This window comes from Penaeus japonicus, unplaced genomic scaffold (assembly GCF_977035675.1).
Source record: "Penaeus japonicus unplaced genomic scaffold, GWHDUDI00000001_assembly GWHDUDI00000010, whole genome shotgun sequence".
Lineage (NCBI taxonomy): Eukaryota > Metazoa > Arthropoda > Malacostraca > Decapoda > Penaeidae > Penaeus > Penaeus japonicus.
Genome location: NW_028234412.1, coordinates 9,182,389 through 9,194,888, shown reverse-complemented (window position 1 = coordinate 9,194,888; position 12,500 = coordinate 9,182,389). Strand labels below are relative to the sequence as shown.

The following is a 12,500-nucleotide window of genomic DNA, read 5'->3' as shown; positions in this document are numbered from 1 at the left end:
CATCGCAGAAACCACTTCCGGTTCAACACAAAGACGAAGTTTCGGTGAAGGTTCCCCAGATGCAATCACTTCAAAAGCCCGAGACAAAGCAACCATCGCAGAAACCACTTCCGGTTCAACACAAAGACGAAGTTTCGGTGAAGGTTCCCCAGATGCAATCACTTCAAAAGCCCGAGACAAAGCAAACATCGCAGAAACCACTTCCGGTTCAACACAAAGACGAGAAGGCCGAGAGGGACGTGAGTGTAGGCCAGGCCTCATGCTCTGGCGCAAAGGAGATGCGTCCCGAAGGACAGTCCAAGGTGGAGCAAATGGCGGAGTGCCTTAAAATAGTCGATGCCCAAATCAGGAGGATCTTCCGGAAGCCAACCCAGAGGGAAATTCTCCTTCTGAGTCAGGTGTGTCACGAGTGCAAGCTGCCGGTCCTTTCGCGAAAGGAATTCCAGGTCGCCTTGGGGAAGAAACCGACGGTGCTCGGCAAAGGCGCTTTCGGCGAAGCTTTGCTCAACTCCAAGCTGAATCTGGTCACAAAGTGCTCCCATGACATAGACTCGTTTCGAAATGCCATTTTCGAGGCGAAGTTTTTGCAGTTGCTCAACGAGCAGCAGGGAATTCAGCGCCTCGTGGGCTTGTGCCCAGACGAGCTTGCCCTGGTGACGCAATATGGCGGGCCGACCTTCGACAAGCTGTATAACCTGTCACTCGAGCAGAAGATCTCCATCGGAATCCAGATCGCCGAGGCCTGCGCCGGCTTTCACGCCGCAGGTTTCGCGCACAACGACATCAAGGAGAACAACATTTGCGTTGAAATCACTCCCGCAGGACCCGTGGTAACCATCATTGACTTCGGGATGGCTGACCTGTGTGGGACAACCGTAACTGTGGCCTGCGAGTGGCATGAGACCCTGCACTACGCCCCCGAGATCTGCAAGAGCAACACGCCCGGCCAGTGCAGCAGCATGTCCGATGTGTTCAGCATCGGGCAGATCATTTGTCTGCTGTTCGAGGGCCTAAAGATGCCCTTGGCGCTACGGTATTGGTTCTTCAAGAGCCAAAGCAAGTTGCTCGAGGTACGGCCAAGCCTGCAGAAGCTGATCGAGTACCTGGAGGCGGAGAGGAGTAAGAACGTTGGCGCGCAGGAGGGCGGCTAGTGATCACCATAACCCTGGTCCCTACAATCATGATGCAATCATGACCACCTATCACATTCCTGGTGAATCACTCCAGTAGTAGTAGTAGTAGTAGTAGTAGTAGTAGTAGTAGTAGTAGTAGTAGTAGTAGTAGTAGTAGTAGTAGTAGTAGTAATAGTAATATTGTATAAATGTAAAAAAAAAAAAGTAAAAATAAATAATAATAATAAAAAAAAATATATATATATACATCTAAACAAATGGACATGTATACATGACCATAAGTTTCAGTTTTGCTTGTGTCAGAGAGTGTTTTATTGTATGTGTGTGCGTGAACGATGGTGCCTATGTGCACGTGTGAGGACACAGCAGTTGAGAGCGATGAGCGGAGTGTGTGTGTGTGTGTGTGTGTTTGCGTGTGTGTGTATTTATGTGTATGTGTGTGCGCGTGTGCGTGCGTACGTGCGTGCGTGTGAGTGTGTGTGTGCGCGCGCGTGTGTGTGTATATGTGTGTGTGCTTGCGTGCGTGTGTGTGTCTCTGTGTGTGTGTGTATGTATGTGTATATCCCGTACATGATATATTTCCTCCTCATACGATTTTTTGAAACCACCTCTAGTTGCTTGCGTATTTTACCCCGTACCTTACGCAGCGAATAGACCCTTCGAAATAGCAGTCGTAAAAGAGAAGACACACATTTTCGCAGTGTCATATCGTAGAGTCTTATTTTCGGATCGCTGCCTCGGGACGCCCATTCATCTCTCAATGGGCGCCGCGCTCTGAGGCCTTCGGGCAATGCAACACGCGAGAGTTTTCGTACTTTCTCTCTTTTCCTTTGTTTCTCTCTTTCATCCGTTTGTCCGTCTCCTCCTCCTTCTTCTTTCTTTCGCTCTTGCTTTATTTTTATCTCTCTCTCTTTCTTTCTCCCTTTCTCTCTCTCTCTCTTTCTCCCTCTCTTTCTCTCTCCCTTTCTCTCTCTCTCTCTGTCATCTTCCTCTCTCTCTCTCTCTTTCTATCTCCCTTTCTCTCTCTCCCCCCCCTCTCTCTCTTTCTCGCTATCTGTCTGTTATCTTCCTCTCTCTCTTTCTCTCTCTCTCTCTCTCTCTCTCTCTCTCTCTCTCTCTCTCTCTCTCTCTCTCTCTCTCTCTCTCTCTATCTCTCTCTCTCTCTCTCTCCCTTTCTCTCTCTTCCCCTCTCTCTCTTTCTCGCTACAAGACCCTACAAGAAAAACAACCGATTTGTATTGCGTTACGTCGGAATAACACGACTAAAGACCTATATAGATTTTCGCTTGCTTCGATTTGTCACGTTAACTGTTCATACTTTCCTATAAAGCACTGCCCCCTCCCCCTCCCCCTCCCCCCCCAACCTAGCCATTACTTTGCGCGAACATACTAGTCAGAACGTACAATTAACAGCGCCAGTCCCGTCTTGACATTCCCGCGTATATAGACCAAACGCCCTCACTCACGCCACAGTTCTGCACACACTCTCATCAAGACACGGACTCCTCGTGCTTCACACTTCTGGCTCTTCGTGGCTGACTCTGGCTGCTTCACCGTGCCCTCTGAGGTGCTTCAGAGATGAAGGTATTTTCGTCCTGTTTGTGATAACTTTTGGGGCGGTGGGGGGGGGGGGGTGAGGCGAGTTTCGAGAAGAGATTGTGGTGTTTATGATTTGAGTGTGATCATTTAGGAAAGTTTTTATTTTATTCTATTTTTTTTATTATGTATGACGAGGGTATTTTAGTGATTCTCGATTTCGTTATGGCGATGATGATTGTTTCTTGTCGGCCATTTTCTTTCTTTGCTGTCTATGATTTTTTTTATATGCACAATGTTAGAATGTTCACTGTAGCAAACTTGTTCCTTAGACGGTGGTTGTAATCATGTCTGCCGCAGCGGTGGCGTGGGCGAGCCTTCAAGACACCCATCACCATCATGAGACGCCCACCCAAGAGTTACAGCCTCCGACAGGGCCCTCACAGCCCTCGACCCGGCACCGCCCTCACGACCCCAGCCACAGCAACCACGACACCGACCAGAATCCTTCAGCCAATCCAGAGCTCACTTCGCTCAACCCAAGTCCCTCATCGCCCGCTCCCTTCTCTGAACCCAGTCCGGATCCCGTCCCTCCCCAACGCGCCCTCTCTACTCCTCAGCAGACCCCTTCCGTTCCCGAACAAGTGGTCTCTGCACCCCGAAGGAATCCCGATCCTTCGTCTGTTCCCCTTCTTTCCCCTCTCGGCCAGAACCCCGCCGTTCTCGCCCAGCTTTTCTCCTCCCTGAAACAGGACCCGACTGCCCTTGCTCAGTTACTCTCCGCTCTCAAACGAGACCCATCTGTGGCCTCGAATTTCTTTTCCACTCTCAAGCAAAATCCTTCCGCTGCGGCTGTGTTGATCTCCTCTCTCAGAGAGAATCCTTCGGTAGCGTCACAGATTTTCAACCAAAACCCCTCCATAGCCGCCCAGGTACCAGCCGTTGTCAATCAGGACCCATCTCCTCCTTCACAGATCCCTTCCACATTAAAGCAGAACCCGGCTATTTCATCACAAGTCCTATCTATCCCTGAGCAGGACCCTTCTCCACTCTCCAAGAATGCAGCTCCTTCCACCCTTAAAGTTAAACCCTTGCCACCGCCGACACAACTGCTCTCCGCTCCCAAAGAGAATCCCTCCGTCCCCATTCGGGTCCTCTCCACTCTCAGATCCAGTACCTCTCCAGCCCCACTCGTCCCTCCTCCCACACAGAAACCGTCGACCCCAATCCACGTGCTATCCGCTATTACGCAAAAGTCTTTCGTCAGAACCACTCCCTCTCCCACCCAGTTCCAACCCTCTCCAATACCCTCTTCTCTCGCCAAGTTTTCCTCCTCTCCCACACAATCCTCTGCAACCCGTATCTCGCCCCCTCTTTCTAAATTCTCGTCTTCTCCTATACAGTTCACGTCCTCTCCCTCTAAATTATCACCCACTGTTACGCGTCCCACGTCTTCTCCCTCTTGGTCCCCCTCCTCTCCTAGCCAATTCGCTCCCCGTCCCTCTAATGCCTTCACTCCGGCTACCCGATTCATATCATCTCCCTCTACATTCTCCTCTCCTGCTAGACGGTTCGGCTTGTCTCCTTCTAAATCCTCCTCTTCTGCTACAGAATCCGCATCCTCGAACCAACTCGTATCGTCTTCCTCGAAAGCCTTATCATCTGCGAACCAATTTTCATCCTCGCCTTCTAAATTCTCATCCGCTGCTACTCAGTACTCGTCCTCCCAGTTCTCCTCTCCTTCTGCTCAAAGCTCGTCCTCTGCTAAACAACTTTCATCCTCTCGTACCCAGTTCTCACCCCTTCCCTCCCAAAGCTCCTTCCCTGCTGCTCAGTTCTCCCGTTCCCCCAGCCAGTTCTCTTCACCCAAAGCCCCAGTTCGCTCTACTCCCTCTCGAACTTCCCCTTCTTCCTCGTCCCCTCGCACCCCCTTCCCTCCCTCGTCCCCTCCAAACCCCCCACCGCCTTCGACTCCTCAAAACGCCCAATCTGCTGCCCAGTACCCCTCAGGTCCGGCAGAGTACAGCTTCCAGTGGGATGTGAATGATCCGGGAAGCGGCAATTATTATGGCCATCGGGAAGAAAGGCAAAATGTGGATACACGTGGAAGGTAAAGAATGACAACCAAAATGTCCTGAGCAATAAGATATCGGCTGAAGATAAGTAGAGTAATTACTAATACCCACATATCACCTTAGGGTTATGGATAATACTTAACATTTGCAGCTATTTAAAAAAAAAATCGGTTGTCTATATATTCTTTTTTGAAGTTCCCCTTAGCTTAATTATCCTTTTTTTTTACTCAGAAATGTAGAAAGTAACTTGTCTTTGTCACACAACAGATTTTGCAATTTCAGATACTACGTGCAGTTACCTAACGGTCGGCTCATGGTAGTAGACTACTACGTCGACAGCACCGGCTACCATCCTACCATTACTTACGAAGACCAGGGACAGCTCTCCCTGTCAGCTCCTTCCCAGAATCTAGAAGAAAGTCAAGACTACGCGCAAACGGAGCTAAGACCGAATCAAGACTTTCCACAGACCGGACCTAGACCCGAGCAAAGACCGAACCGACGCTTCCCGCAGCTCGGAGGTCGGAGTAGAAGCTTGCACCAGAACCTTCCAGTTATCTCTCAAGAGCTCACTCTGCCTGTGCAATAAGGGGGAAATGGTTACACTTAGATATGCCTATCACTGTACCTGTGTCGTCTGTAATCTGTACTGTACATATTTCGAAAAATAAATGTTGATATATAAGATATTTTTACATTTTCCCATTTAAACGAAAGAGAGAGAGAGAGAGAGAGAGAGAGAGAGAGAGAGAGAGAGAGAGAGAGAGAGAGAGAGAGAGAGAGAGAGAGGAGAGAGAGAGAGAGAGAGAGAGAGAGAGAGAGAGAGAGAGAGAGAGAGAGAGAAAGAGAGAGAGAGAGAGATACATACATACATCCACACACACACACACACACACACACACACACACACACACACACACACACACACACATACACACACACACATATATATATATATATATATATATATATATATATATATATATATATATATATATATATATATATATATATATATATATATATATATTCATATACAACCGCATGTATGTATATGCATATATAGATATACACATTAACCTATCAACAGCCTGAGTGCATACGCATTCCATGTCTGCGAAATCAAAGATTTCATGCATAACTAGCACACTTTCCACAATATCGGATTTTTTCTTGTGGTTACTTAAGTTAACCCTACTATTGTAGAGTTTTCTTTAACGACAAAAATATTTTTTTTAGCAGGAGATACTAAAACAAACAGGAAAATTCGACTCGCTCAATATTGAATCAATCTGTTCATGGATGGATGTAGAGAATCAGATCTCTTTCCAAATATTTGTTTTATTGTAATAAGTCTCCTCTGGTAATTACATATATGATATCCGTGTCTGATATATTGAATACACACACACACACACACACACACACGCACACACACACACACACACATGTATATATATATATATATATATATATATATATATATATATATATATATATATATATATATACAAATGTAGTACATATACAATTTAATAGGAATAGCCCCAGATTTCCCGACTCTCTCATAATTAAGAATTAGATAAAGTTGCAAACCTGAATTAATAAATAAAACCGACTACAATTACATAGTGTATCTTACAGTGACACCATACTTTGTACTTGAGGAAGATGCATAGGATTCCTCACTGTATGTTATGATTTCACGCACGGAGACTCCGAAGAAGAAAGTAAAGTGCGGATGGCGTGATTGTTATGGGTACTGGTGTGGCAACGCTCACTATAGGAAGCACGGAAGGAGTAAAGGAGCGGGTTGAAAGAATAGGTTGCATAACATTCGATACTTCAGCTGTTTCCCTTTCCTTGTTACTTTCCCTCGGTCTTCTCTCTCTCTCTTTTTTTTCTTCTCTCTCTCTCTTTCTCTGTCTCTTTGTCTTAGTCTTTCTCTCCTCTCTCCCCTCTCTCTCTCTCTCTCTCTCTCTCTCTCTCTCTCTCTCTCTCACACACACACACACACACACACACACACACACACACACACACACACACACACACACACACACACACACACACACACACACACACACACGCAAAAGCACCCACCCATTCACCCATACATACGCACACACAGACACACACAAAAGATCCACTTGCACAATGTTAATAAAACTAATGAATTGATGAATAAAAACAACAACAAAAAAAACAAAAAAACATCACAGTTGAAGTGAATGTACAGTTCAAACCCAATCAAAACAGCCGCTCCTGGTAATGGCATTCCGCTTTCGCTGTTCTAGCAACCAAACTCCCTCCCTTTATATGATCATTATTCCTCGCCATAAATTATGATCGTGAATCGGCAAAAATGAAGAAAGGAAGAGAGAGGAAAAAATATATGTTAGAATAAAAAAAATAAAAAAAATAAAAAAAATCCAAGTTTGATTGGAATAAGCAACACATAATTTATGTGGATATGTGGGTGTTCGTATGTACGTGCGTGTGTGTCTATACGTATCTTTACCTATCTATATCTATTTAGATATCTAAAAAAAAAAAAAAATCGTGCGTATGTGTCTATACGTACCTTTACCTAATTATATCTATTTAGATATCTAAAAAAAATCCGATTTTCTACAGACCAGAGAGACGAAAGGAACAAAAGTAATATCCACGAATAAAACGCATCCCGCAAACCTTAGACTTTCGTAACTTGTATCTTTTTATCTGAATGAGGGATAATTTCGACTGGGAAAGCTTCGGTCTCATGCCTGGGAAACGAAGATCATCATTGCGGTGGTGATGATAACGATGAGTCATATTTTCTTTATCCATCATGGCATTATACGAATGCTTTGCCTAAGAAGAGTCTGTGATTGGAATGGAGATTGTAGTGATGATTTTGTTGTTGTTGTAATTTCTTCTCTGTCCTTGCTTTCATTTTTTTCTCTCTCTGTTTTTCTGTATGTCTCTCTCTCTCACTCTCTCTGTTTGTCTGTCTGCCTCTGTCTGTCTCTCTCTACTTCTCTCTCTCTCTCTCTCTCTCTCTCTCTCTCTCTCTCTCTCTCTCTCTCTCTCTCTCTCTCTCTCTCTCTTCTCATTTTTCACGGCGCGTTTAGTTGCGTCACACACGGTTAGAAACGCACAGCCGGAAGCCCGTAAAGACCGCCCCTTCTTGTCATTCCGGACCGCTAAGGCTATCGTGCAGGTGAGACTGTTTGCGGGTTGACGTCATATAACACGGTCCGGGATAGAGTAGGCGGCTGTTTAATGTGGAATAAACACACACACAAACACACACAAACTCATGCACACACACACACACACAGTCGTCACGGCAATAGCTGTCTGAAAGTCTGCTTGCAATGCGCCTTCCGCTGGGACGTAAATTACCTGTTTCCTGGTACTTCTACGGACACGCCGAAGAAACAGAAACGGGTCGGTATGATGAGTCATCATCTATACATACATGCATACATGATACTTACACAACTACATACATAGACACACATATACGCATATATGTATATATATATATACATACACACACACACACACACACACACACACACACACATATATATATATATATATATATATATATTTACATACATATGTATACAAATACAGTCATACAGATACATGCATACATCTTCATACTACAGTACATGCGTATATAGCATGCATGTTCATGCTACATAATGCTTATACTGCATAAATTACTCACACATATTGATAGATATGACTGATGAGGTATCACACTTATTCACAACAGTATTTCATTGGTAGATGAGCCTTCATCATGATATCCCTGAATGAGAAATTACGTTAAACAAACAAACAAACAAAAAAAGTGAGGAACATGGATGTTTCATATATTATCAGGATTACTTCAAATTTTTTATTAAGAATAATCAAATCCCATTGCTAGGTTATAGGATAATCCAAAATATATTGAAAAAGTAGACCAGAATTCTACGTACATAGATGAAATTTTCCTTAGAATGATCAAAACGCATTGACAAAAAATCTCTACGTATGGCAATCAGAACACAAAGGTTGTTTCATATAAAAAGGGGCACAGCATCCCAATAAATATAATCTTAGGTATTTTCAGATACGAAAAAGGAGACATTAATGCTTATCATAGGCGCCTTCGGAGTATATATAGCCTTAGAGCCGTTGAAAAAAGACTAATGCATAAAATTGCGTGGATAGAAGGTCAAATAGGATTGATATTGTAGATTTGTTTTCCCTTTGCGTATGATTGCAAATGATTAATAATTTGATTTAGAATACGAGAAAAAAATATTCAAATGTCCATATCAGACATTTTCAGAAATACTGAAAAAAAAATATTATAAAAAATATACATACTTCAGCGCACAAATATCCAGAAACATACACACAATAGACAAGGTGCAAATCTAACACGCACACACGCAACCGATACAAGCACACACGCAAACGACACGCACAGACGGACATAATGCAGCCACAGACACACTGACACATACCATTAACATTTTTTCCCTCACGATGCTGGTCATGCCACCGAGGAGGTGATTATGTGCCTTAGTAATGGTCTTTTCCTGGAGCGATTTCTGGGCCTCTTCCACTCCGTTCTTTATTATTATGAAATACAGTGAAATATCGTATCTTTTACTTGAAATTTATGATATTTGGCATATGTAGAAGACCAGTAATATAGGATATATACGCTGGCAGGCCTCTGTATGAATTGGCGGCCCATAGACAAGTCATAACATGTCGGCCGCATCGCTTGGCATTCCACTAGCCTCGCTCGGACGCATTGACCTAGCCTCGGACGGGGTTCGCCCTCCTAGCCTCGGACACTTCCTTCTCCACGCTGACCTGAGCTGAAGGCACCACTCCAGTCTACCCAAGTGGCCTTGAGGGATTGTCGGCTAATTCCCAGGATGGGATATGACGGGTGAAGTCTAAGGACCTCCGCGCATCTTCACTATTTGCAAGACATTCAATTTCAACAATTATCTATCCGTGCTGTCTCGTGCTGCTTCACAAATCAAGCCGTACAGCTGATCACTAGTTTCCCTGTTCCATCCTGTTATTTGTAAGGTTTTCTTAACAAACCTCTAAAGTAACCCATCACAATATGACTTGACACTAATATGATTGTGATTATCATAATGAGTAATTCACCAGAAGTATGACAGTACGGAGGATAATAATTGTTAACATTATTGCTTTTACATCACCATCCCATGGACACTATCATCTTGAACGACCATAATTCAATCAAACAAGCAAATAAAGCAAACAAACCAAGCACGTAAACCAAACAAACAAAGAAAAAAAAACAAAAAAATATGATATGTATGAATGGATGAAAAATATTACATACATAGAAAGCCATGACTGATCTTTCTGCAATATTCATTCACTCAAGGAATTCGTGAAGTTTCTTTGTCATCCGCTGTGATTATATTTAATAAGACTGGCTAATGCTGGATCAAAATCCCGTGAGTTTTTGTTTTATTTATTTGTTTTTGAAAATGAATAAGAAGAAGAACAAACAGGTATGGCAGTATTGCAAATGTTATATATATGAAATGAAACGTTGGAAGACATATGTATATATGTGTGTGTGTATGTGTGTGTGTGTGTGTGTGTGTGTGTGTGTGTGTGTGTGTGTGTGTGTGTGTGTGTGTGTGTGTGTGTGTGTGTGTGTGTGTGTGTGTGTGTGTGTGTGTGTGTGTGTGTGTGTGTGTGTATCCCGCTGTATTTCATACCATCATGTACTCCATAGTATAAGTATAAGTTTTGATGCCTCCTTGCTTGAAGCTTTGCTTGTTTTTTCTCTCCTCTCTGTTTTCTTCTTTTCACTCTCTCCATCTCCATCAATCTTTGTTATCTGTCTTCCTTCCTTTTTTCCTGCCTTCCCACCTTCATTCTTGTTTGATCTTTATATGTATTTGTCTGTCTGTCTATTTATCTATCTGCTTCAGTTCACCCCTTGCTTTCGCTTCGTCTTTCTCTTCTTCGATTCATGTGTTTATCTGTATGTCTATCTGTCTATCTAATAGCTCTTGCTCTCTCTCTCTCTCTCTCTCATTTTGTCTCTCGCACTCTGTCTCTCTCTCTCTCTTTGTCTCTCTCACTCTGTTTGTCTCTCTCTCTCGTTCTCTCACTCTCTCTCTCTCTCCCTCTCTCTCTCTCTTTCCCTTTCTCTCTCTCTCTCTCTCTTTCCCTTTCTCTCTCTCTCTCTCTCTCTCTCTCTCTCTCTCTCTCTCTCTCTCTCTCTCTCTCTCTCTCTCTCTCTCTCTCTCTCTCTCTCTTTCTCGCTATCTGTCTGTCATCTTCCTCTCTCTCTCTCTCTCTCTTCGATTCATGTTTATCCGTATGTCTATCTGTCTATCTAATAGCTATTGCTCTCCCTCTCTCTCTCTGTCTCTCTCATTTTGTCTCTCGCACTCTGTTTGTCTCTGTCTCTCTTTGTCTCTTTCACTCTGTTTGTCTCTCTCTCTCGTTCTCTAACTCTCTCTCTCTTTCCCTCTCTCTCTCTCTCTCTTTTCCTCTCTCTCTCTCTCTCTCTCTCTCTCTCTCTCTCTCTCTCTCTCTCTCTCTCTCTCTCTCTCTCTCTCTCTCTCTCTCTCTCTCTCTCTCTCTCCCTCTCTCTCCATCTCTCTCATCACTGCACCAAAGAATTCTAGGAATTTCTCTTTCTTGACTTTTTTTTTTTTTTTTTTTTTTGCTCTAATGATTTGACCGATTCCTCGTTTCAGGCTCGTGTTCGCAGACGCTGAAATGTCACGTCTGCTTAGACATAACGAGACTTTGTTCCTTTGAAATGCTCGTCTCTTTGCATCGTCACCCGCGAGGTCCTGTGCAAGGCATGGGCGTGGCGTGACGATCCTGCAGTATTTTCCAAGGGAAGGGGATGGTCATTTATGATTTCTCTCTCGGTTTCCTGATTCCTTTCTTCAGACACGTATTTCATCAAATAAAAACACGTGCGCGTAACTATACTGTGTGTGGTTGGGGGGGAGGGGGGTGTTTGGTGGGGGGGATTGTGTTTTTTTTTTTTTTTTTTTTTTTTTTGGGGGGGGGGGTGTATGTATGTATGTGGGTGGGGAGGAAGGGTTGTGTGCGTGTGTGTATGTGTGTGTGTGTGTGTGTTTGTTCTGTGTGTGTGTGTTCTGTGTGTGTGTGTTCTGTGTGTGTGTGTTGTGTATGTGTGTGTTCTGTGTGTGTATGTGTGTGTGTGGGAGGGAGGGGTTTTGCGTGTGTGTTCTGTGTGTATGTGTGTGTGTGTATGTGTGCGTATGTATGTGTGTGTGGGGGGAGGGATGTGTGTGTGTATGCGTGTGTGTATGTGTGTGTATGTGTGTGTGTTTGTGTGTGTGTGTATGTATTTATGTATGTATGTGTGTGTGTGTGTTTGTGTGTGTTCTATGTTTGTGTGTGTGTGCGTTCTATGTGCGTGTGTGTGTGTGCGTGTGCATGCGTGTGTGTGTGTGTGTAGGTGTGTGTATGCATATATGTATGTATGTATGTATGTGTGTGTGTTTGTGTGTGTTCTATGTGTGTGTGTGTGCGTTCGAGGTGCGCGCGCGTGTGTGTGTGTGTGTGTGCGCGCATGCGTGTGTGTGTAGGTGTGTTTGTGTGTGTGTGTGTGTGTGTCTGCATGTGTGCGTGTGCGTGTGTATGCGTGTGTGACCATATATGTACGCGTATATATATATATATATATATATATATATATATATATATATAT

At 43.9% G+C, this 12,500-nt stretch overlaps 1 protein-coding gene across 1 annotated transcript; it reads left to right on the top strand.

Annotated features, from left to right (window-relative positions):
• Nucleotides 1-2,612: 2,612 nt before the first annotated feature.
• LOC122261301 (uncharacterized) lies at nucleotides 2,613-5,393 on the top strand. Its single transcript, XM_043028827.2, has 3 exons — nucleotides 2,613-2,717; nucleotides 3,002-4,779; nucleotides 5,027-5,393. The coding sequence occupies exons 1-3, from the start codon at nucleotides 2,712-2,714 to the stop codon at nucleotides 5,331-5,333; spliced, it is 2,091 nt and encodes a 696-aa protein (XP_042884761.2). The 5' UTR covers nucleotides 2,613-2,711; the 3' UTR covers nucleotides 5,334-5,393.
• Nucleotides 5,394-12,500: the final 7,107 nt, after the last annotated feature.